We start from the raw sequence: 22,543 nt of genomic DNA, 5'->3' as shown, positions 1-22,543 counted from the left end.
ATGTTTCATGCACAGTGTCATGTCTGTTTTGTGACAGACTCTGTACCATGTATTACCTTTTGAATGCCATGTTCATCATACCAGGTCCTATCCCTTAGAAGTATGTGCCATAAACCTTGTCCTGGATCCATGAATTGGGATCCATTAATCCCTTGCTTGATTCACATCAGGAAGGGGACAGGATGATGTTTACGGAGGACAGGCTCTGGGATGGACTCCCAGTCCTACCAACTATCACCTATGTGACCCTCCAAACAACTTCCCTTCTCAGTGCCTGTTTCTTCATTTATAAAATGGAAATGATACCCACATTCACTGAGGATTAAAATAGGTAATACATTTAAGATGCTTAGTCTAAGCCGGGCGTGGTGGCTCACACCTGTAATACCAGCTCTTTGGGAGGCTGAGGCGTGTGGATCACGAGGTTAGGAGTTTGAGACCAGCCTGGCCAAAATGATGAAACCCCATCTCTAATAAAAATACAAAAATTAGCCAGGAACAGTGACACATGCCTGTAATCCCAGCTACTCAGGAGGCTGAGGCAGGAGAATCTCTTGAACCCGGGAGGTAGAGGTTGCAGTGAGCTGAGATCGTGCCACTGCATTCTAGCCTGGGTGACAGCAAGACTGTCCCCCCCCCCAAAAAAAGGATGCTTAGTCTAAGAGGCTGGCATGGATTGAGTGCTTTAAAATGTGTGCTAGGCCTGTGCCAACCATGCCTGGGCATCTGTATTATTTCCTGTGCCCTGTGTACCAGCCTCCCATGTGCCCAGCTCCTCGGGTACATCAGACACTGTGCACATTAGTAAAATTCAAACAACCCACTACAGGGAGGGTAGGATTATTCCCTCTCATACAGAGGAGTAATCAAAGGGCAATAATTTGCATGAGGTCATGTGGCCAGTTGGAATGAACACAGGTCTGGACCTTCAAAGAGACAGAAAGCAGGCCAGGCGAGGTGGCTCACGCTTATAATCCCAGCACTTTGGGAGGCTGAAGTGTGGGGGGATTCCTTGAGTTCAGGAGTTTGAGATCAGCCAGGGCATCACTTCGAGTCCCCATCTCTACAAAAAATACAAAAATTAGCCAGTCATGATGGTGTGTGCCTGTGGTCCCAGCTACTCAGGAGGCTGAAGTGAAAGGATCGCTTGAGCCCAGGAAGTTGAGGTCACAATGGGCAGAGATTGCACCACTGCACTCCAGCCTGGGCGACAAAATGAACAACAGTAAAACAACAAAGAGACAGAAAGCAGATGCATGGTCAGCTATGAGGCGTGTGTGGAGGCGGACGTCAAGCAAGTGTGAGGAAATTTCTTTGGGGATGGTGAACATCTTCTCGACTGGATTGTGATGATGGTTGCCTAACTCTGTAAATTTACTGAGTATTATTGAATTGAGTAAATTATGTGTATGTAAATTATATGTGAATTTACATCAATACATCATATAAATGATATTTCAGTAAAGCTGTTTTTTGTTTTTGTGGTTTTTTTTTTTTAAAAAGCCCATGTGCTTCCCATGTACTATTGTGCCAAAGCATTCTGCAAGAGAAGGGCACTCCCTGTGGGTCAGTGAAGTTCAATCAGAGGCTGAGCTGCTCTGAGGCCCAGCTGGGAGCAGGTTTGAGCCAGGCGGTTCCCTGACACCTCTGCAGACCAGGTGTGCAGCAGGATCACCCAGGGAGCTCAGGAAACAATAGATTTCCAGGCCACACCCCCAGCCTCTGAGTCGGCAGGTCTGGGGTAGGGCCCTGGCAACCTGTGATTCTGAGGCTCAGCCAGGAATGGACCCACATCTTCCTTTCACATTTGGGGAAACTGAGGCTAGGCAGGAGAGAGGCCTGATCAGACCTAGCTGATCAAATGGTGGGAGAGCCAGGGCTAGAATTTAAGCCCTTTCCTCTTCTCTCTCCATTCCCTCCACCTCCCTCCCACTCCTCCCCCTGTCCTCAGCCTCCTGGTGACTCAGGGCTCTGAGTCATCCAGAGTCCCCACAGAGGAAACTTCTTAGGAAAAACAATAGCCAAACAAAGCTTTCCCTGATCTGGGGAACAGAATAGGCCCATGGGGCTAAGAGAGGGAGGGGAGGGAGAACACAGGGTGGAGTCCGAGGCCAGGACTCCCAAGACTTGGAGTCTCAGCCACTCCCTTGTGTGGGGCCCTAGATAGGGATGTCCCCACAGTGAACATCCCCACCTGCAAATAACACCTCCTATGCTCACAGAAGCCCATTGTGATGAGGTCACATGATAAGTACTTCATAAGCATTGCCTTGTTGAATCCTCCCCAAAACCCATGGCTGGCATTGTCTCCTTTTATAGATGGATGAATGGCTCAGAGAGGTTCAGCCCAAGGTTATACCATTAGGAATCCAGGGCTCTCTGACTCTGAAGTACAAGTCTGACTCTCACTTCCACATGCGTTTAAAAAATACCTACTGTACACAGTAGCATGAAGATCAGTCCTCATCAGACAGGTAAGGAGAATGGCCACAGTGGCAGTTCAATCACAAATTATCTCCTTTCTTTCTCTGTGTCAGGCCCTGCTTCGGGACTGCCTGGCCCAGTGGGCACAAAAACAGGAACACCAATAGTCATTCAAGCAGCTGTGGGCCCTGGGAGCACAAAGGAGGGAGTACCCACGGCCCAACAGAGCCACAGAGGATGGCATTGAGGCAGAGCCTTGGAGGAGGAATGGAGATTCCTCTTTGAGGAAGTGGGAACACAGAAGCAAAGACTCGGAGGTGTGGCCGGCACAGGGAATCGTAAACAGTTTGGAGAGGCATGGTTGAGATAGTGGATGGGGGGGCGTGGGGAAAGGGGTATGACCACTACCAAGTCCTGGCCTGATCGGAGGCACTGAGGATTTTTAAGCAGAGAGAGAATAGGATTGGAAGTGGTTTCATCTCTGCAGAGGGCCTGGCTGGTGGTTGAACTGGGAGTCATAATGGGACTTCCCCTCAGGTCTCCCTGGCGTCCCTCTTCTGAGCTGGCTTCGGGTACCCCCTCCCCCCCCATCCTTTCCTACTCACCCATGGATCAGAATTGTCCCTGAGGGCTTCTTCCTCGGCCATCGCTAAGCTGGGGGGAGCTATGTGGGCCTCTCCCAACACTAATCATCTCAGCCTATAAATAGGACTCAGGATTAGTCTGAAATAGCTGTGCCAAGCCAACTCCACAGGCATCACAGGCACGCACCGTTCCGGAAATGGTTCTTCTCCTCAACACAATTAAAACTCAACACTTCCTCAGGAAACTATTGTTCACACTTTGCTTTGCTTCCTTAAGCACAAGGCAGTCGATTTTGGGGGAAGAAAGCCTGTCTACTGCTGATCAGTGAGGGTGTGCCTTGTGGGAAGGAGGCCCCTTTCCTGCTTTTCCCCCTCTGAAGACACTGGGGGAGCCACTACCACTCTCTGGACATCAGTTTCCCCAAATGTAAACTAGGGAGGTGGGACATAATGCCATTTTTAATTTATCAGCATTTTAAAAATTAGAATGGTAATAAATGTGAGCAGGGAGAAATGAAGAGGTTCAGGGCCTGCCACTGAAAGGCTCGGTGACCATGGATGGCCACTATTCCTCTCTGCGCTCCAGATTCTTAGCTGTAAAATGAAGATGCTGGGGGATGATGTCCAAGGTCTACAATTTAAATTTTTTTTTTTTTTTAGACAGAGTCTTGCTCTGTTGCCCAGGCTGGAGTGCAGTGGAGTGATCTCGGCTCATTGTAACCTCCGCCTCTCAGGTTCAAGCAATTCTCCTTCCTCAGCCTCCCAAGTAGCTGGGACTATAGGCCCATGCCAACATACCCGGCTAATTTTTTGTATTTTTAGTAGAGACAGGGTTTCACCGCATTGGCTAGGATGGTCTCGATCTCCTGACCTCGTGATCTGCCCACCTTGGCCTCCCGAAGTGCTGGGATTACAGGCATGAGGCACTGTGCCCAGCCTTAACTTCATTTTTTTGTTCAGTCTTTGTAAGAAGCCAGCCAGCTGGCCATGCTATGCCAGCCTGTGCTGATGCTGGGGATAAAGGGACAAATAAAACCCACTCCAGCCCTCTGTGTGCCCAGAGGCTTCCTTTGGGGCTGCTGGGAACATCTTATTTCTAGTTGAGAATTCAGATTTATGTTCAAGAAGGACTCCCCAAGGGGCAGATTACAACATGGACTGGGCCATCACAATTGACAAAGACACAAAGCTAACACAGCCATCGTTACACACCACACACGTGCTAAGGACTTGATTTCCCCACTGTTCAATCATCACCAACTCTATTATCACCCCCATTTCACAGATCTAAAAACTGAGGCTGAGAGGAATAAGGGACTTGTCCAAGGGCACAGAACAAGTCAGGGCTAGAGTGATGTTTCAGGCTCAGACCCGTTTGCCTCTGGGTTTAACACACCCGAGTGCTGCTGTGAAAAGGGCTCTGGACACCTCAGGCTGGCCAGCCAATGCAGGGCTAACCAACAGGGACATGGAACAGAAAGGGGCATCGAGGATGTTGCTGTGTGTGTGCAGTCGGGGACGCGATGAGGCTTCACAATGGTACTCATTCATTCCAACCAGCTCCCAGTGCTGCCCTCCTCTGATCCACCCTCCCTCTGCCTGCCATGCACTGATTGTTTTGAAATCCCATGGATCAAGTCACTCCTCAGCCGAAGACCTATCCGTGGCTCCCTGGTACCCAGAGGATGGAAACCCAGCATTCAAAAGCTCTATGACCAGCTCTTCCCATCGCCTTCTAACTTCAACCCCCACACTCCGGCTCACTAGACCTCGGGCACAGCGGGGTCACCTCCCCACCTCAACCTCCACACTCCTGCTCACTAGACCCTGGGCACAGCGGGGTCACCTCCCCACCTCAACCTCCACACTCCTGCTCACTAGACCTCGGGCACAGCGGGGTCACCTCCCCAGCTCAACCTCCACACTCCTGCTCACTAGCCCCCAGGCACAGCAGGCTCCTCTTATGGGGCCTTCTTGCCTGGAATGCCCAAATCCTGATTCAGCCTTGTTTGACTCTCAAGTAGGAAAAACACTCCCTGGCTCCCTGAGCCCTTTGGCACGTATCACAGAGCACTCTGGGAGTCAGCCACCACTGTCTCCGTCTTGGATTAGAGTGGATCTGCGAGGGCCGGGTGGTGTCTGATTCACCTCCCTCTCCAGTGAAGAAGCTCAACAAGGGCTGGCTGGGTAATCTAAAAAATGCAAAGAGCCAAGAGAACCCTGGGAAAGTGCACATTTCCCAGGTACAGCATCAGGACACCCTGCTGTGGAAGAACCAAAAATTGCACCCTCACGGCTTATCAGGATGGTCCTTGTGTCTGTCTCTTTCAAGCGTTCTGATAATGAAATCTGGGCAAGTCGCCCTCCTGCTTTAAAACTTCCAGATGTTCCCAGAGGTCTAGCATAAAATCCGCCCACATAACCTAGGCACTGCCTGGCCCCAGGCCCTCCTCTTGCCACACCCCTTCCCTGGCCAGCCTCCCTCACTTCTTTCGGTTCCTCAAGGACTCCCCACGCTAAAGCCTGGCCCTGGCTGCCTCTCTGCCTGGGGGGCTCCTTCGTTCCCTGCTCAGTCAGCCACCTCCCTCCCTCCTTCAGGTCTCACTTTTTAGGGGAGGTTTCCCTGATCTGTCCAGATAAGACTTCACCACTCCCACACAATCCCACACGCTCCTATAACCCCATCATTTCCTTCACAGCAAGAATTAATCTTCGGTGTAAAGTGATCTATAGGAAGACCCATGAGGAATGGGAAAGTCTTGTTTTTGCTCATTCTCCAACACACAGGTCAGAGCCTAAATATCTCTCAAATAAATGAATATATGAATGAATAAATGAACTTATATACATAAATCAAGACTAGAAGGTGGGCAGAATCGTAGGGAACACAGATAGAAAAAACAGGGCCCGGGGATGGGCACAGTGGCTCACATCTGTAATCCCAGCACTTTGGAAGGCCAGGGTTGGCGGATCACTTGAGGTCAGGAGTTCAAGACCAGCCTGGCCGACAAGGTAAAACCCCATCTCTACTAAAAACACAAAAGTTAGCTAGGTGTGGTGGCACATGCCTGTAGTCCCAGCTACTCGAGAAGCTGAGGCAGGAGAATCGCTTATACCTGGGAGGAGGAGGTTGTAGTGAGGCGAGATCGTGCCACTCACTGCACTACGCCTGGGAATCACAGCAAGAATCCGTCTAAGAAAAAAAAGAAAGAAAAAGAAAAACAGGACCCTAACTAAGAAAGTCAGAGAGGAAGAAATAAACCAGACTGTTCAGCTTCCCAGAAGCAAAAGGAGGGAGTTTCTAGAAATGCACTAGAGACTAGTACATGGAGTCCTGAGGAAAGAGCCCTGGATTGGACGTGGAGGAGGTCACTGGGGCCTCCCTGACTGAACCAAAGTTCCATGGCAGTGGGTACAGGGCTGATACACTGCAGGGGGCAGAGGAGCAAACAGGGGTGAACAAGCAAAGCTCTCAAACGACAGGTGCTCAGCTGTCCCTGCAGGGTCTGCAGAAGACAGGGCCCCTGTGTCATAGTTACCAAAAGCAGCAACACAGAATAACATTCTTTTTGTTGATAGATCACTTTGAGGCATTGGCTTTGGGAGCTGTCAGGGCTCAGTCTCAAAGGCAGGCGCATCAGAGCCAAGACCCGGCCCTCAATTCCTCCGATTAGGGCAGCATTGGGAACACCCCTTTGTCTGCAGAATCTTTGGGTAGTGGCTCATGAGGCAAGTACCTTTTGGGGCCCAGCAGGACTTTTAGGAATCCCTGGCTTTTGGGGCACAACATCTTGGGGACTATCAAAAATATCAAAAAGGACTTTCACCTGAGCTTTGGGAAAGAGGAACAGCTCAGGCTGTGGTCGGCTCGTGTCACCACCTGGAAGCCAGCTGGGCCACAGCAGATGTGAAAGTCCTGTATGCATTCATCCCCTTCTCCTTTTGGCAGAAAAGGGATGGCATGGGCTGGAGGGGTGTTTCCTAGGTCCTTGCACAATTGCTAATTAGAAATTCACTTCTGTTTGGGTACTGGAAGCTGGGTGATTCCCCCTAGTAGTGATCCTTCCTGTTTCACTGCTCACAAAGCCCTCTGGCATCTACAAACTCTTTGGGTCCATAGGGCAGCTTTGTTAGGTGAGTAGGGGGAGACCAAGGCACCTGTCTCACAGGTGGAGAAACCAAGGCTGAAGCTGGGAGGTGAGCCAGTCTCCTGGCTTCCAGCCCAGGACTCTGCACTCCACCCCCACCTCCCTGCCTACTTCAGCAGGTCACCTGTGAATCTGATAGTCAGGTGGGCCCCACCCTGCCAGCTGGCCCCAGCAGGCATGACTCATCTGCCTTCCCCATGACTCACACATCTCAGGCGCTCCTCCTCTGGTCAACAAGTCCGGAGACCTGGCAAGTGGACTCCCCTTTTTCTCACCTCTCCAAAGCCTCTGGGGAGAATCCCTGCACCTCCTCTTCATGGGGACTCTACCCTTCTACAGAAGAGCCACCAAGGCCTTGAGAGGGAAAGCAACTCTTCTAAAGTCACACAGCAAGCAAGCAGCACAGCCAGGGTGGGAGCCAGGCATCCAGCACCGCACCCAGTCCCTACCTCCTCCCCACAAGATCACCCTCACCCGGCCTCCCACTCAAGGACAGGCGAGGAGCAGAGACGCACTCTGAGCCTTATTAGGAAGACCTCAGGGACTCCCACTGAATCCACTGCGGCTACAGCAGCTGCTTTCACCACTAACGGCCCCTCCAGGCTTCTCTGGGCAGCCAGGGCTGGGTTTAAGAGAAGGATAGGTGTCTGCATTGCTCTACCTACCTAATGCGGCTGTGCAGGGTGAAGAGGGCTGCTCTGTGGGATGGCCCTGGGACCTATGAACACCACCTGTAAACAAAGGACGCAAGAATGTCAGCCTCAGGGGGAGTTCAAGGTCATCTGGTCAAATCCCCACTTGATGTTCCAACTCCTTTCCTCCCCTCCACCAGGGGTCACACAATCACCACTTGCACACACCCAGCAGCGGGGCACTCACTGCCTGCCGAGGCTGCAGGACTTGCTGTTGGGGAGTCTGGCTGAGTAAAAGTATTGTCCAAAGGATGCACTCAAATCTCTCTCTTCTTATGCCTTGCACCTGCTGGTACTAGCTCTGCCTCTTCCTGGGTCAGCCAGAACAAGTCTGTCCCCCTCTTTCCTGATGGCTTTTTGGAAATTTGAAGGCAGTGATCCTGGGCCCCTCAAGTCGTCTACAAATTGTGCACCCCCTTTCCTCCAGCTCTTCTGAGACCAGTTTCCAGTTTGCTCACCCTGTTCCCTGATCTGCTCCAGATGAACCCTGTCCCTACGGACAGCACAAGACCCAGAATTAGACAATCAGACAAGCTCTACTCAGAGCAGGACTATCACCTCCTTCATTAGAGATACCATGCTTCTATTAATCAAGCCTAAAATCCCATTCAAATTTAAGGCAGCCCTACTGCATGGCTGAATTCAGTGTACAGTCAACCTCAGAGCTTTAGGACTCTGGAGTTTTATAAACTGGCCCTTCACTTAACTGTGTAACTTGAGCAAGCTAAGCTACATCACTTCCCTGAACCTCAGTTGCCTTTTCTTTTCAAGAGGGATAGAATTAGAACCCTACAATGAGATAAAACATGTTCGTGGTTTTGCACAAGGCATATGTTTACTCTGATTATTACTCTGATTATCAATAATCAAATTTCTAAGTCTTTTGCCTACTTAGAAATTGTATCTTTCTCATCCTGCACATGAGCGACGTGGGGACCCATGACTGTTGATATGTCACTTTCACAGCTCTACACCTCAGCATTGCTCTATTATTGTTCTACTGCACTATTGCTGAGCAAGACTGCATTATCAGTGTTTGGTGATAGGACTTTCTCTCCCTCTAGGCTGTAAGCTCCTTGGAGGCAAGGATTCTGCCTGCGTTACCTCTGAAGCTTCGGCATGTCACATGCCCTGCAAATGGCAGGACTCGTGGACATATGCTAGATGCATGGGTGAAGGACTATCCCACATCAGCCTGCCAGGGAGTATACAGCTCAGTCCTCCCGCCTTTCAGAGACAACTTGGATCCTTACCCTTCCTCATCACCAAGAATTCCAATCATCTCCATTCAGAGGGCAGCTGAGCAAACTGGCTCCTGCCAACACTGGAAAATGTCTCTGCTGAAACCAGCTTCCTCCAACCAAGGGGAGAGTCCAAGATCCCAAAGGGAGCAGGGCCATGCAGGCTCCTGGGATTAAGACACAAACAAGCCCTGTTCTCAGGCTGACAATAAATGGTCCAGACAGTCCTGATGACTTGTGCATTGTGACTGACACGGGACACAGCCACAGAACTGGAGTCACAGTGCCCAAAACCAGAGAGGTCAGAGGCCAGACACGTATCTGCAGGACCCAGTGCTGAAGGGCACTTCTATTGGCCTTTCTCAAAGACTATGGCAAAAACTTCCTGGTTCCAAGGGATAGGTCAAAGCAGAGTCGGGTTTTGTTGTTCCTGCCAATGACTAATGACCTCCTGCACTCTGTCAACTCTGTGTGAGAATGAGCCTTTCGAATCCAGCCCCCGTTCTTTCTACACAGCCCAAATCACTCACTTTCTACACAGCCCACTCTCATCCACAAATGCACATGGTGGTGCTGCATTTGCTCCCAAATGCAGCCTGCTCCTCCCAAGTGCACCTCATCTCAGCAAACAGCACTACCATCCACCATCCACCCAGGGGACCATCCAGACACCAGGCCCCCACCCACCTCAACACACCACCCCACCCCTTTCGATCTTTCACTCTCTCCTCCAGTGTATCACCATGTTTTGCTAGATCAACCCCTGACTGCCTCCAGAATGTTCCCCCTTCTTTCCACCCCAATGCCAACATCTTGGTCCATAGCCCCATCACCTCTTGCCTGCATGATGGCAGAACCTACCTAACGGGTCCTCCTGCATCCTCTCCCTCCTACAATGCATCCTCCTCAGGGCGAGCCCAGACCATGCCACTCCTCTGCCCAGACTCTACCATGGCTCCACTCTGGCCCCAGATAAACTCCAAGATCCTTAACAAACCTCTGCACATTCTTCATGACCTGTCCCCTTCAACTCCTTGAGCCTCGGCCCTCATGGTTTCCTGGCTCCAGCCGCATGAGACGGCACTCTGTTCCTGAGTCCTCCCTGTAGTGTTTGCACAGACCTCCACACCCGCTAGTCTGCCCAGTCACATTCTACTCTAACAGTCCCTTTGCAAGTCAGCCTCCCCAGTTAGACGAAGGTTTGCTCCCGTGTATCCCAGAGCCTGGCCTAAGGCTGGGGCCACCGCAGCTCAAAATCTACCAAAGTAGGAAACTATGACTCCCATGTGTGCACACGTGTGTAACACATAGGCACATGTGCACACACACATTCGCAGAGCCGGCTAAGAGTGCAGATGCTGCCATCTATGGGTAAGAAAAGCATTACACGCTCCCTGGACTCAGACACCCCAGGAGCCTCAGAGTTTTCAAACTCGGCCGTGTTTAGAATCAGCCCCAGCTAACTCCAAGTTGGTCTGTTTTCCATTTTGAACCTTAAGGCTGTAGCAGCTTAAAAACAAGGTCAGCAAACCACTGACTCTAGTCCATCGCCCCCACAGTCCAGATGGAGCCATAAAGAGAAAGGTTTCATTCCAGCACTCACAATCCCAGCCCGGGGCTCTCACTCCGTGCCTGTCTGCTGAATCATATCTTAGAGCACAGGAACAGAAGACGCCTTCTAATAGTCTCAGCTGTGGAAAGGCCAGCCTCTGGGGAGAGAGCTCGTCCGGCGAAAATGTGCAAGGCACCACAGAACCCCATCTGTCTAGGTGGCTAAAAAGGAGCTTTCTGCTCTGGGGGTGGGATTGGGGGAGGCTGGAGCAGAGTATTTTTCTCTCCTAAAGGACTGCTCCCAGTTTGTTGGGAGGGCCTTCAGACTTGATGGGAGTAATGTGATATCTGTCCCTTAATGCCATAAGGGTTCAAATGGCCACCCCTAAAACAATAGTTATCATTTTCTCTGCACCTTCCAAGCGTTAAATTCTACAGGCATCATGTCTCAGCCTCACAATAACTCTACCTGGCAGATATCTTTGTCCTCATTTTGCGAAACAGGGACACAAGCTCAGAGAGGTGAAGCAATGTGCTCAGGGTCACACAGCTAAGATGTCTGGGCAGTTTCCACCAATGCAGGCTGCCTGCCCTATGTCTTGACCTCGATGTATTTCAAAGCTATAAGGCTAGAACTCTTGCTCACCAGAAAAAGAAAAACACAACAACAACAAACCACAAAGCTTCAGGTACTCTAGACCAAGGTCAGCAAACTTCTTCCGTAAAAGACCAGACCATAAATATTTTAGGTGTTATACGCCACACACCCTCTCTGTTGCATATTCTTCCTTGCTTGTTTGGTGATGGTGTTTTTTAACAATCGTTAAGACTATAAAACCATCCCTAGCTCAGAGGCATACAAAAACAGACCAGGGCCTCCCCAGGGCTGTAGTTTGAATCCATAGAAACAGAGAGAATAATGTTTATCATCTCAAGTATAAAAACTTCTGGTGAAAAAGTTTATCAAATGCAAGCTGTATTTCTCCCTCTTCCAGTGGCTTTCTACTGAGTCATTCTCTCCTAAAGAAGGACCCTACTTTGCTTCACAATTAAGCAGCAAATTATTTCAAGGACTGTTCAGAGTCTAGAAACTCATAGCTGTGGACAAAATAGACAGATAAGTCAGATATCAAAGATAAGACATTAAAAGATCTGGGCTCTTGGCCGGGCACAGTGGCTCACGCCTATAATCCCAGCACTTTGGGAGGCCAAGGCAGGTGGATCACGAGGTCAAGAGATCAAGACCATCCTGGTCCATATGGTGAAATCCCGTCTCTACTAAAAATACAAAAATTAGCTGGGCATGGTGGCGCGTGCCTGTAGTCCCAGCTACTTGGGAGGCTGAGGCAGGAGAATTGTTTGAACCCAGGAGGCAGAGGTTGCGGTGAGCTGAGACTGCGCCATTGCACTCCAGCCTGGGTAACAAGAGTGAAACTCCATCTCAAAAAAAAAAAAATCTGGGCTCTCTAGGCTGGACCCTGTTACGGTCACTGGCTCTTTAGCCCTGAACAAGGGACTTGCCTCTTAAGTCCCTTATCTCATAAGTATTAATTCTACATTAGTAACAGATTGATTTCAAATCTTACAACTGAAAGTATGATCCCTAGACTGGCTATATCACCATTACTAGTAGTGCAGAGCCTCAGGCCCTACCCCAGACTTGCTGAACCAGAATCTGCATTTTAACAAAAGCCCCAAGTCATCTTAGAACGCTCTAGAAATCTTTTTTGTCTGAAGATTTTGTGAGCTGAAACACAGATCACAAAATCTTTGTTAGCAATGAGGAGAGAAAGGGTCTAAAGGTATCTTTCACGATGTCATGGTGTTAAGTCTCTGACCTAACACATGTACCAGTGACCCCATAAAGCATTCTACTCTAGGACCAATTGACAGACCAAGCTCTACCATTGGATCTTAAAATAAAACCTTAACGAGGTGGAAAGTAGACCTAGGGGAACAGGAGAAGGTGCTATTTCCCATACTATGGAGTAGGGGGAGGGAAAATAAGTTAGAGAGGGAAATAACTTACCCAAGACCACACAGCCAAGAGAAACTAGGGGTATGACCACCACCAGGTTTCTTCATCTTCCTTAGTCAGGCCTTAGGTTTAACAATAACTGAAATCATTTTGGTTTGGTAGAGTAGCAATCAGAGGGCTTGCCATTTGCTTTGGGAAATTCACTTGCTCTCTCCGGGCACAATTATCTGTAGCCATGAAGTGAGGGGGTAGAGCCAGTGCTTCCTAAAGCCTTGCTATCAAAGTCACGGCCTGGAAAGTTTTGAGATGAGGAGGCAGTCCGGAGACATGCCCTATGTCAAGGGTCACCACCGTCACACCAGAGTCTCTGGGGATGGGACCATACGGCAAGTTCTTCAGTCGTTTGTGCGGAGGCTGAGGAGGGGCCTGGAGTGAGTCCAAGCCATGCACCCCCAGGTCACCACAGGGTGGCACAGATGTTAAGAATGTAGCCCATTTTATAGATGAGGAAAACAGGTCCTTGAGAGGGGCTAGGGCTTCTTACCAAAGTAAAGAATTCTTCCCTTCAGCTGACAACTGTGCAAGGGTGCCCTGTATTCAGAAAAGCTAACATATGAACACACAGATGTGTATAAATGGTTGATCTGGAAATAATCAGGCTCTTTATAAATAGTGCATTCTGTTTTACAAACAGATTCATTACAAACAGGATTCATTCTGGGCTTTGACCGCAAGGCTTCTAGTGCAATTCTTCTCACACTTGAATTTGCACAAGAATTCCATGGGGATCTTGTGAAAATGCAGATTTCGATTCAGTAGGCCGAAAGCAGGTAGGGTTGCCAGATAAAACATGAAATGCCCAGTTAAATCTAAACATCAGAAAGATGATAAAATGCCTTGGTATAATTATGCCCCAAACATTCCAGGGGGCATACTCATGCTTAACTGGCACTCTGTTTTTTATTTGCTAAATAAGGCAACCCTAAAGGTGGGGCCTGAAATTCCACATTTCTGAATAGCTCAAAGATGAAGACTTAGTGCATTTAAAATGCAATTTACATCCATGAAAACTATATTTTATGCAACCATGAATTTTATGGTCTTTGTTTTAATACCACTGAACAAGCTAGGCAGGGAGCACCCTTCCAAAAGAGCCTAGAAAGAATTCTGGCTGCCATTGGAAGTGGGAACTTGCTTTCCAAGAGAAACAGGTACTGTGGTGGGAGGGGCAGTGGGAGAAGAAGAGGTACAGGCTAGTCCACAAAAGACTGTTTGACCTCTATTCCGAACAACATAGTTCCATTGGACTACCACTTCCTGAACTGAAGCTCAGGACACCAAGAAATGTGGCCATTTCTTTGCTGAGTCCATGAAATGGGAATGATCTGTCCCTACCTGCCTCCTTCCCAGGGCTCTTTGGAGTCAGATGAGCTTATACAAATTCCCAGCACCCACATGATTACACTGGCCAACCACGGTGTTAGGTACTTTGCAGCATTCTGTGAAGTGGGTGTTGAAGCCACAGCTGAGAAGCTCAGTAAGGTGATGTCCTCAAGGTCTTATGGCAAGTGCAAAACAAAACCTGGAAGGAGAACCAAGTTCTCTCTGCGTCTTTGGCCTGGGAGTGTAACTTGTTATCCTTTATTGCTGCAAATTGTGCAAGTGTATTTGCCAAATGAATGAATGAAATGCAATGTTTCGGGAAAATGGTCCCTGTACTCTATCACAGGACAGCTGAGCTGTTTATAACCAACTTCAGATGCTCCTAAAGAACGCTGACACTCTCACGGATGGCTGGTAGGGATAAGAACTACTGTAATTTATGAGCAGAAATTTGGCAAAATTCAGCATGACGCAGATTCTGTGCTTAGCCAAACTTTATCCAGGCTTCTGAATCCTCTCCTCGGCCCAACTGTGCACTTCCTTGTAAAATCCAGTTTTAGCAAAAGAACCCTGCTGAGTTCATTTAGCCAGAACTCCTCATCCTTGATATCTGATCAGGCTCCTCATTCTTCACCATCCCCCCAGTGATGTTTGAATCACCCTGGTTTATCTTCATCAATAATTTTGTTAGGTCAGTTTAGCAAAAATATCCCTTATTTCTGAGTTTCCTCTTAGTAATTTTCCATCCGCGGACCCCCTAACCTGCTCCATGGCTATCCGTTCCCACTCGCCCCTGCTGTATTAGGAGGTGAGCCCAAACTCTCTCCCTCACTGTAGGCCCCTGTTGCAGTGGTTTCTATACCCAAGGCAATGGTCCTGAATAAAGACTTCCTCACTGTGTTTTAATAAGTATCCCTGAATTTTTTTTTTTTTTAACAAGAAAAAGCTATACAATGTGTGATTTTGACCCAGGAACTCTATTTCTAGGGTCCTCTTCTAGGAAATAATAAAAGAAGAACACACAAAAAATTATGCACTAGGTTGTTCATTGCAGTGCTGTTTATAAACAGCCCAAATGTTTAATAATTGAGAATAATTGGCCAGGCACAGTGGCGCACATCTGTAATCCCAGCACTTTGGAAGGCCAAGGCTGGCAGATCACGAGGTAAAGAGATCAAGACCATCCTGGCCAACATGGCGAAACCCCATCTCTACTAAAAATAAAAAAATTAGCTGGGCATGGTGGCACATGCCTATAGTCCCAGCTACTTGGGAGGCTGAGGCAGGAGAATTGCTTGGACCTGGGAGGTGGAGGTTGTGGTGAGCAGAGATTGCGCCATTGCACTCCAACCTGGCGACAGAGTGAGACTCTGTTTCAAAATAATAATACTAATAATACTCCTACTAAAATAATAATTGAGGATCGTTAAGGAAACATGGTACATGTATACCAAAGACAGAATAATAGAAAGTGACGAAAACTTGGGTAGGCATTTATTTCGACCATAACAAAAAAAGTAAGAGGCAAGTCCCTTGTTCAGCGCTAAAGAGCCAGTGACAGTAATAGAGTCCAGCCTAGAGTCCTGTTCAGATTCTAGAAACTCATAGATGTCTATTTTATCCACAGCCATGAGTTTCTAGAATACAAACAGCCCTTGAAATATTTTGCTGCTTAATTGTGAAGCAAAGTAGGGTCCTCTAGGAGAGAGTGACTCAGTAGAAAGCCATTGGAAGGGGAAGGAATACAGCTAGAATTTGCTAAGTCCTTTCACCAGAAATTTTTATACTTGAGACAATAAACATTATTCTCTCTGTGTCTACACATGCAAACTACAGCCCTGGGGAGCCCCAGCCTTGCTTCTTTGGGGTGATCTTGGGTAAATCCTGTCTCTTTGAGCCTTTTTTTCTTAATAAATAAAAAGCATTATTTCATTTTTTTAATCCCGTGGACTATTGGAATAAAATATTTAAATTAGAATAAACATTTATCTACTTAGGTATAGTATGCTTTAAAAACTTTTAAAAATTAAAATTTAAAAGAATCCTTAATAACATGAGAAAAATACTTATGATAAAACGTTGAGAAAAAACAGAGGCAGAATAGAAAATTATAAATACAGGATGACCACAGTTGTGTGGGGGTAAAAAAAATGCACTGAAAATATCAGGAAGGAAAGGCACCCAGATGTTGGCAGCAATTTTCTCCAGTTAGTTATGAACACTCCTTTTTTTATACATACATTTTTTATTTTCTAAATTTTCTATCACACGTGTAATTGAAATAATAAGGGTGGAGGAGAAAAGGTCCTTGGAAGTGGGGAGAAAAAAGTACATATGCCACCCATACCGTCAACATACACCCAAAAATTTAACCAGTATTTACTTAGTACCCACCAAAACCCAGCCCAGCCACAGCCTCTGTAGCAGGGAAATTAAGGGCCAAGCTCCACCCTGAAGGCTCACATATATAGAATATATGTACTTAGCTTGGCAAATAACTCTGGCCCAGATGATATTCTTATTAAGGTTGGAAAGTAACAGGACTGTTTGCTTAGCCAGCTCAGCAGAATAAATGAATCCACTCCCACTGCTGTGACCCCTTCACTGGAGTTCCCTGCGAGGCTCCATGGCGTAGAGCCTTTCTGGATCACTCTTGGGAAGAGTCAATTTCAGGGATACTTTATAGCCCAGGAAGAAAACTGTTCTCATCTCTTAATCCAGGCACTGAATGCAAGAGGTACAGAGGCTCTCTGTGAGGCAGAGCAAGCAAGGGGCCAGGGAGGAGGAGGAGGGCCTGGGAAGGAACCTGATAGACCTTGTGTGCCCCTGGGGACCCCTGGGCAAGGGAGCTCATGCCTCCAGGCCTGAGTTTCCTCATTGGTAAACGGGTCACATAATGACAACCCCAGGACTACTGTGAGACTCAAAGAAGAGAACGTAAGTCCTTTCATTGTTCTAAGTCTCAGTTTCCTCATCTGTAAAATGTAGTCAATATCTCTCCCCCGTAGATCCATTAAAAGATTAAGACAATGAAAGCAAAAGGTGAACAAATAGTGAGTGTGTTACATATGGTGGCCATTACTACTGCTGCATGTAGAGTGGGTATTGGGATACCTAAATGACTCCTGGGCCTCAACTTCCTTATCTGTAAAATGGGGCAACAATTCAGTCTGAAAGATTATGTTGAAGAACAGTAGCTGAGCCACCAGCTGCACCACTGTGGGTTCACTTTGTGTCTCAGACATGCTGGACCCAAGTTCATGTGGGGAGCACAAAGCCCTCCAACTCAGGGGCCAGCAGAGCTGGGACAGCTGACATTATGCTGTCCACCCCACAGTGCAGAGTGGACATTGGGGCCCAGAGAAAGGCATGCATTAGCCCAAGTCACCAAGCACTTTGTCAGTGGCAAAGCCAGGATCCAAGCCCAGGCTTTCAGCTGCCCACCCTTGCCCACAACACCCACTGCTTTTCTCTGCTCTAGTCTTAAATTGCTGATGTGGTCCCAGGCAGGGCAGAGGAGAGCAAACAGGCAGGGGAGGGAGGGCAGCAGGGAGGCTGGCCAGCAGCAGGAACTGAGCCTGCCTGTGGTCTCCAACTTCACAAACCACATCAGGCTGAAATATGACACACGCTCACTCAGTTGAAAGCAAGGAGATATTTTTACTTAACATCCCCCTGCTGCTTAAACACTGGTCTTTTTTTCCCCCTCCTCCCAAGAATGCATAACCCCTGGGACGTGCCTTTCTCTGCTTCTGCTGGCATTTTCTCAGGGAATAACCAAGGAGCAGGAAGGTGCCCACTTTTCCTGGCTTCACCAGATAGATTTCCAGAGCATGGGTGTGACCGATGAAAAGCAGGGACCAATTCTGGCTGGGCTCTCACCTCACCACATGACCTTGCTGGGCAAGTCCTGTGTCCTCTTGGAGACTTGATTCCCTGAAATGGAGGGGAGACTGACCTACACTCAAGGGTCCTGTGGGTGGTACAGGAGAGTATGAGTTTACACACAGCCCTGGGAGGCCCCTCCAGGCCTCCCTGCTGCAGGGCTGAGCTCTCCAAGCTCTACAAAGCGATTCCCACCCCTCATAACAGCATAACAAATTCCCTTACCAGTTCTCCTAATGCCAGGACTAGAAAGAACTTTCAAGAGAATGTTTAGTGCCATCATTAAGAGCTATGACTGTGTCTTCAGACCTCTGGAATCCTGGCACCATCACCCAATAGCCACACAACCCAGAGTACGTTACTTAGTCTAAGACTCAGTTTCCTCAACCGTAAAAGAGAATATGAGTATCTGCCTCAGAGGAATAGTTGCAAAGAGTCAATGAAGTCATTAATGATCCAGTGCTTTGTATATTAAAACATAGCTTTTTTTAATTTTCTTTTTTGTTTTGAGACAGTCTTTCTCTCTCACCAGGCTGGAGTGCAATGGCATGATCTTGACTCACTCTAACCTCAACCTCCAGGGTTTAAGCAATTCTCATACCTCAGCCTCCTGAGTAGCTGGGATTACAGGCACATGCCACCATGTCTGGCTAATTTTTGTATTTTTAGTAGAGATGAGGTTTCACCATGTTGACCAGGTTGTGCTCAAACTTCTGGCTTATGCCATCCACCCAACTTGGCCTCCCAAAGTGCTGGAATTATAGGTGTGAGCCAGAATTCCCAGTTAAAAGATAGCTTTTTATTATTATCATGCAAACCAACATCTCTCCATTGTACAGATGAGGAAACTGAGGCTCGGAGAGAGAGAAGATTTTCCCAAGATCACCAAAAGAACCAAGACTGGGGCTCCACTTCCAAGTCAGTGCTTCTAATTTCTCTCATACCTGTGGTCTCTGATAAGCAAATATACACACTCAGAGGCTGTAGACATATGCTCTAAAAGTTTTCTTAAAGAAAACCAGAGATCAATGCTTCAGCAAAGTCCCACAGACCAAGCGGAAATCATCTCTATCATCCACATCACAAAAGACCCAAACTATTCACATGGAGTAGGGGAAAGTGATCCACTGTCACCGGATGGCTAAGAGTGAAGGCAATCAAACAACGTGTTTGGCAGAAGTGCACACACCACTGTTAACAGTGGTGACCTCTGGGGAAAGAGGAGGGCTTGGAGGGATTTATGTTTGAATCTTTTTTTTTTTTTTGAGGTGGAGTCTTGCTCTGTCACCCAGGCTGGAGTGCAGTGGCAAGATCTTGGCTCACTGCAACCTCTGCCTCCCAGGTTCAAGCGAATCTCCCGTCTCAGCCTCCCAAAATGCTGGGATTATAGGCATGCGCCACTGTACCCGGCCCAATTTATGTTTGAATCTTTAACTTTTTTGTTTGTTTTTAAAACTCATAAAAAAGAAAAAAATTACAATGCTGAATACCTTAGCAGCTTTCTCCAGGTAGGTATAGCCTGTTGCCTGCTTTTAGATGAAATTTATAGCAGGTTCTGAGACCTTCAGCTGGGCTTCCAGAATCTGCCGCACTGACCCATCCCAGTGGCTACTGCTCTAGTTCAGACCTGCATTTTACTTCACTTGAATCATTCAACAGCCTCCTCAGGGTCTTCCTGCCTCCAGATTAGCCCCATCCAATGCATCCCCTACATCAGCCACTCAAAATAATGAGTTTTTAAAAAAATCACTGCCCTGTCAAAACCCTTTTTCGTCCCTTCATTGCCTTCAGGATGAAGTCCAAACCCTTAGCTTATAATCTAGATCCAACTTCATTTAGAGTCTCAACTCCCACCACTCTGCCCTTCTCCCATCCTCCATTCTAGCTACACGGATGGCTCGAAAACCTCAGTCCCTTTGCACAAGTGGTTCCTGCTTCTTAGAATGTCTTTCCCCCCAATTCCTGTTTCTCCTGGTAAATGATTACTCATTTCTGAGGTCTGGCTCACCCAGACAAAATTAGTCACCCTTCTTGCAGGCTGAAGTCCCTCTTAAAATATGACACGAATGTGCCAACCACTATAGATGGGACACATCTTGAGGACAGAGCGCTCTGTGCTCTTCTGAAGCTCTTGGGCCCCTCACAGGGCATGGCACAGAATGAGTGCTGAATGGAGGGAGGGGGAGAGGAAGGAAATCCCATGCCAGGCAAACCCCACAGCCACCCCTCTTGGGAGCAGCCTGTTTCCCGGCTCATGTTAGTCCCTAATAAAAAGACTATGGAAAATTCTGGAGTAAAGTTCCCTTCCTTGATTCACATGGAAACCTTCTTTGCTGCTGTGTAACTCAACGAGTGCCAACCCAAGCTCCCCCAGCTGTTTACGATTTCCCTGGCATTTATAAATAGCAAGGCCCCAGAAAGAAAAATGGAGTTTCAAAGAAGCTGAAAGCAGATGGTTCCCACCCCCATCCTTCCTCCTCTGCTTCCAAGCCTCTCCTACTTAAAAGCCCCAAGAAACAACAACCAGTACTCTCAAGTGTGTATGCATGGAGGGGAGTGCTTAGCTCTTTAGTGAATGGAACATCCAAGAAGGAGGCTAAAGTCCCCCGCAAAGGGCAGATGGGAATTTGGTCCCAGCCCCACCCTGCCTCGCTGTGTGACAACGAGCCCATCATAAACTCCCTGGGTCCTTGACTTTTCTCAACCGTGAAATGGGGATGGGGTAAGATTCTAGCAAGCTATGGTCACTGTGAAATGCAAAGCAGTGAGAGGCCCTGGTGCCCTGCTCAGAAATGTGGTCCTGGGAGAACAGGACACACAGGATTAAGTCCCCAGAGGCCAAACAAAAGCGGGAGGCACCTCCCCAGAGGCCCCGCCTTCTGCAAAGTCCAATTACCTTCAGGACAGCCCAGAATGAGTTCTGGGTGTTTTAAAGATCCCTTCCATGCTCTGAGGAGTGTGTGAGGACAGGATAAAGCTGCAGCTGTCTGAGCAGACGAGGGGCAGAAAGCCAATATCTACTCCTCACTCACACCCCCAGTTCCCAGCCTTCCAAGGACTGGGGCTTTTCCCTGGGCACTACACAGACCATCCAGCCTGCACTGGACCAGAGGAAGTTGCTGTTATTTAGGTTTTGGGGGGCTGGACCCCAGAAGACAGGGGGTCTCAGGGAAAAAGGGTTCCAATCACTGTCTTCAACTCTGCAAGAAGCTTCCGTGTGAGTCATGGAAGGGAACACCGGGCAGGGCCGGGGAGGAGCCAGCACCTACAGGTAGCGGGCGTCCACAGATTGCAGACAGTACAAGGGAGAACTTTCTAACAGTCCCGGCCCCAGAACGAGGAAGGAGCCGGAGAGGAGAGCAAGGCACAGGTATCGCCCAGGAGGCAAAAGTCCTCTGAGCGGAGTCCCCAGCGGAGTCACCGCCCAGACCATGGCTGGTGCCCCTCTGCATGCCCCGGCCAGACACCCCAAGTGCCGGGTGACCCCCGGGCCAGTTCCCCCATCCCGGGGGCGGGGTCGAGGTTATGAGCTCAGGTGCCAGCAACACAGTGGAATCACGGGGTGGAGGCCTGGCCCCTCTCCTCTCCTGCTCGGGCGTCTCCCCACACCCCCGCTCCCATCCACGCCCTTTGTCCCCTGGAAGACCGGCAAAGTGAGCGAGGGAGCCCTTTTCCAGCGATGCCCCCGCGGCCAGGCCGAGCTCCAGACACGAGCGAGATCGGACGGGGAGGGAAGGGAGAGGAAGGACTCAAATCAGCCCGGGAACCCCAGATGCCCGGGGCCGGGGCCGCCCGCCTCCCCTACCTGCTGCTGCGGCGCTGGCGACGGCGGCTGCTGGGTCCAGCTGTGCTCAGCTGGTTCCGGGCGCCGGGGCGGGGGCGCTGCGGTGAGCGCGGCCCGGGTGGGCAGGGCGCGGGCGGGAGCCGCCCTCGGGGCGGGGCGGCCGGGCGGGCGAGTGGGGGAGGAGCGCAAGGTCCTCCCGTCGGCTGCAGGGAGGGTGGCTCCAGGCTCGCCATCATCCAGGGTGACCCCCTCGCTTCACCCCTGCAGGAAGGCGCTAAGCTCCCCGCTTTCCCCTACAGGAAACTGAGGCCCGGAGCACGGACAGGATATCTGAAGAGGCCTAGGGTGGTGGAGGAGACCCAGGGCAGCTCCTGAGTCTCCCACGGAAGGGAATAAAGAGGAAGAGCGATTCCCAACTCATTCCAAATGAAGTAAGGAGAAATGCCAAGTACATCTCTGGTCCTTAAAGTGGACCATTAAGCAGGCGCCTTGGAGTCAGAAGGCCTGGTTTGGAACCCCTGACATTGACTAGTCCTGTAACTCTGGGCAAGCAAGCTCACATGTCTAAGTCTCCATATCCTTGTCTGTCAAATGGGCATCCTGACTTGCCTCTTCATGGGGCTGTTGGGAAGACCCAGTGAGAAAAAGACTCTCAGCACAATAACAGGGACTGTGGCTTCTGCATAAACGGATGTTCTTATTAGTGTCGAGGCAGATACTGTTTTAGGAAATTGAGAAAACCCATATTAGGCAGAAAGATAAGTGCAAGGTCATTTTTCAACAAATGTAATACTTTGTTGATCTCAACAGCATCTCGTATGCATTTGAGAGAGAGCCATGTATTATCCAGCAAGGCATAGGACAGCCTCCCAA

General features: G+C 49.0%; 2 protein-coding genes across 17 annotated transcripts in view; one reads left to right on the top strand and one right to left on the bottom strand.

Annotated features, from left to right (window-relative positions):
- Positions 1-21,749, bottom strand: part of GSN (gelsolin) — a 66,114-nt gene extending 44,365 nt beyond the window's left edge. For 3 of the 16 annotated variants that reach the window (XM_035256171.3, XM_035256185.3, XM_035256203.3), the window contains exons 1-2: positions 21,692-21,749; positions 7,822-7,887 (exon numbers count right to left, since the gene is read on the bottom strand). Coding sequence is in view for 1 of the 16 variants with exons in the window: in XM_035256161.3 (XP_035112052.1) it covers positions 3,030-3,071 (42 nt within the window). In the remaining 15 variants the exon portion in view is untranslated. Of the gene's footprint in view, positions 1-3,029; positions 3,086-6,124; positions 7,511-7,821; positions 7,888-10,692; positions 10,743-20,782 lie in introns of those variants that run through there. The other 13 variants (XM_078375445.1, XM_078375451.1, XM_078375439.1 and 10 more) reach the window with 8 other exon arrangements.
- LOC100401187 (putative uncharacterized protein GSN-AS1) lies at positions 7,338-7,890 on the top strand (the record flags this gene model as incomplete). The annotated part of the gene is given in 2 exon segments (XM_009002555.4): positions 7,338-7,581; positions 7,584-7,890. Coding segments are annotated over 2 exon segments (486 nt in total), but the record flags the coding sequence as incomplete, so codon positions are not given.
- Positions 21,750-22,543: the final 794 nt, after the last annotated feature.

The sequence above is a fragment of the Callithrix jacchus genome, chromosome 1, assembly GCF_049354715.1.
Source record: "Callithrix jacchus isolate 240 chromosome 1, calJac240_pri, whole genome shotgun sequence".
NCBI classification, from domain to species: domain Eukaryota; kingdom Metazoa; phylum Chordata; class Mammalia; order Primates; family Cebidae; genus Callithrix; species Callithrix jacchus.
Note: the sequence above shows the minus strand (reverse complement) of the source record. Positions and strands in the feature narration are given on the sequence as shown.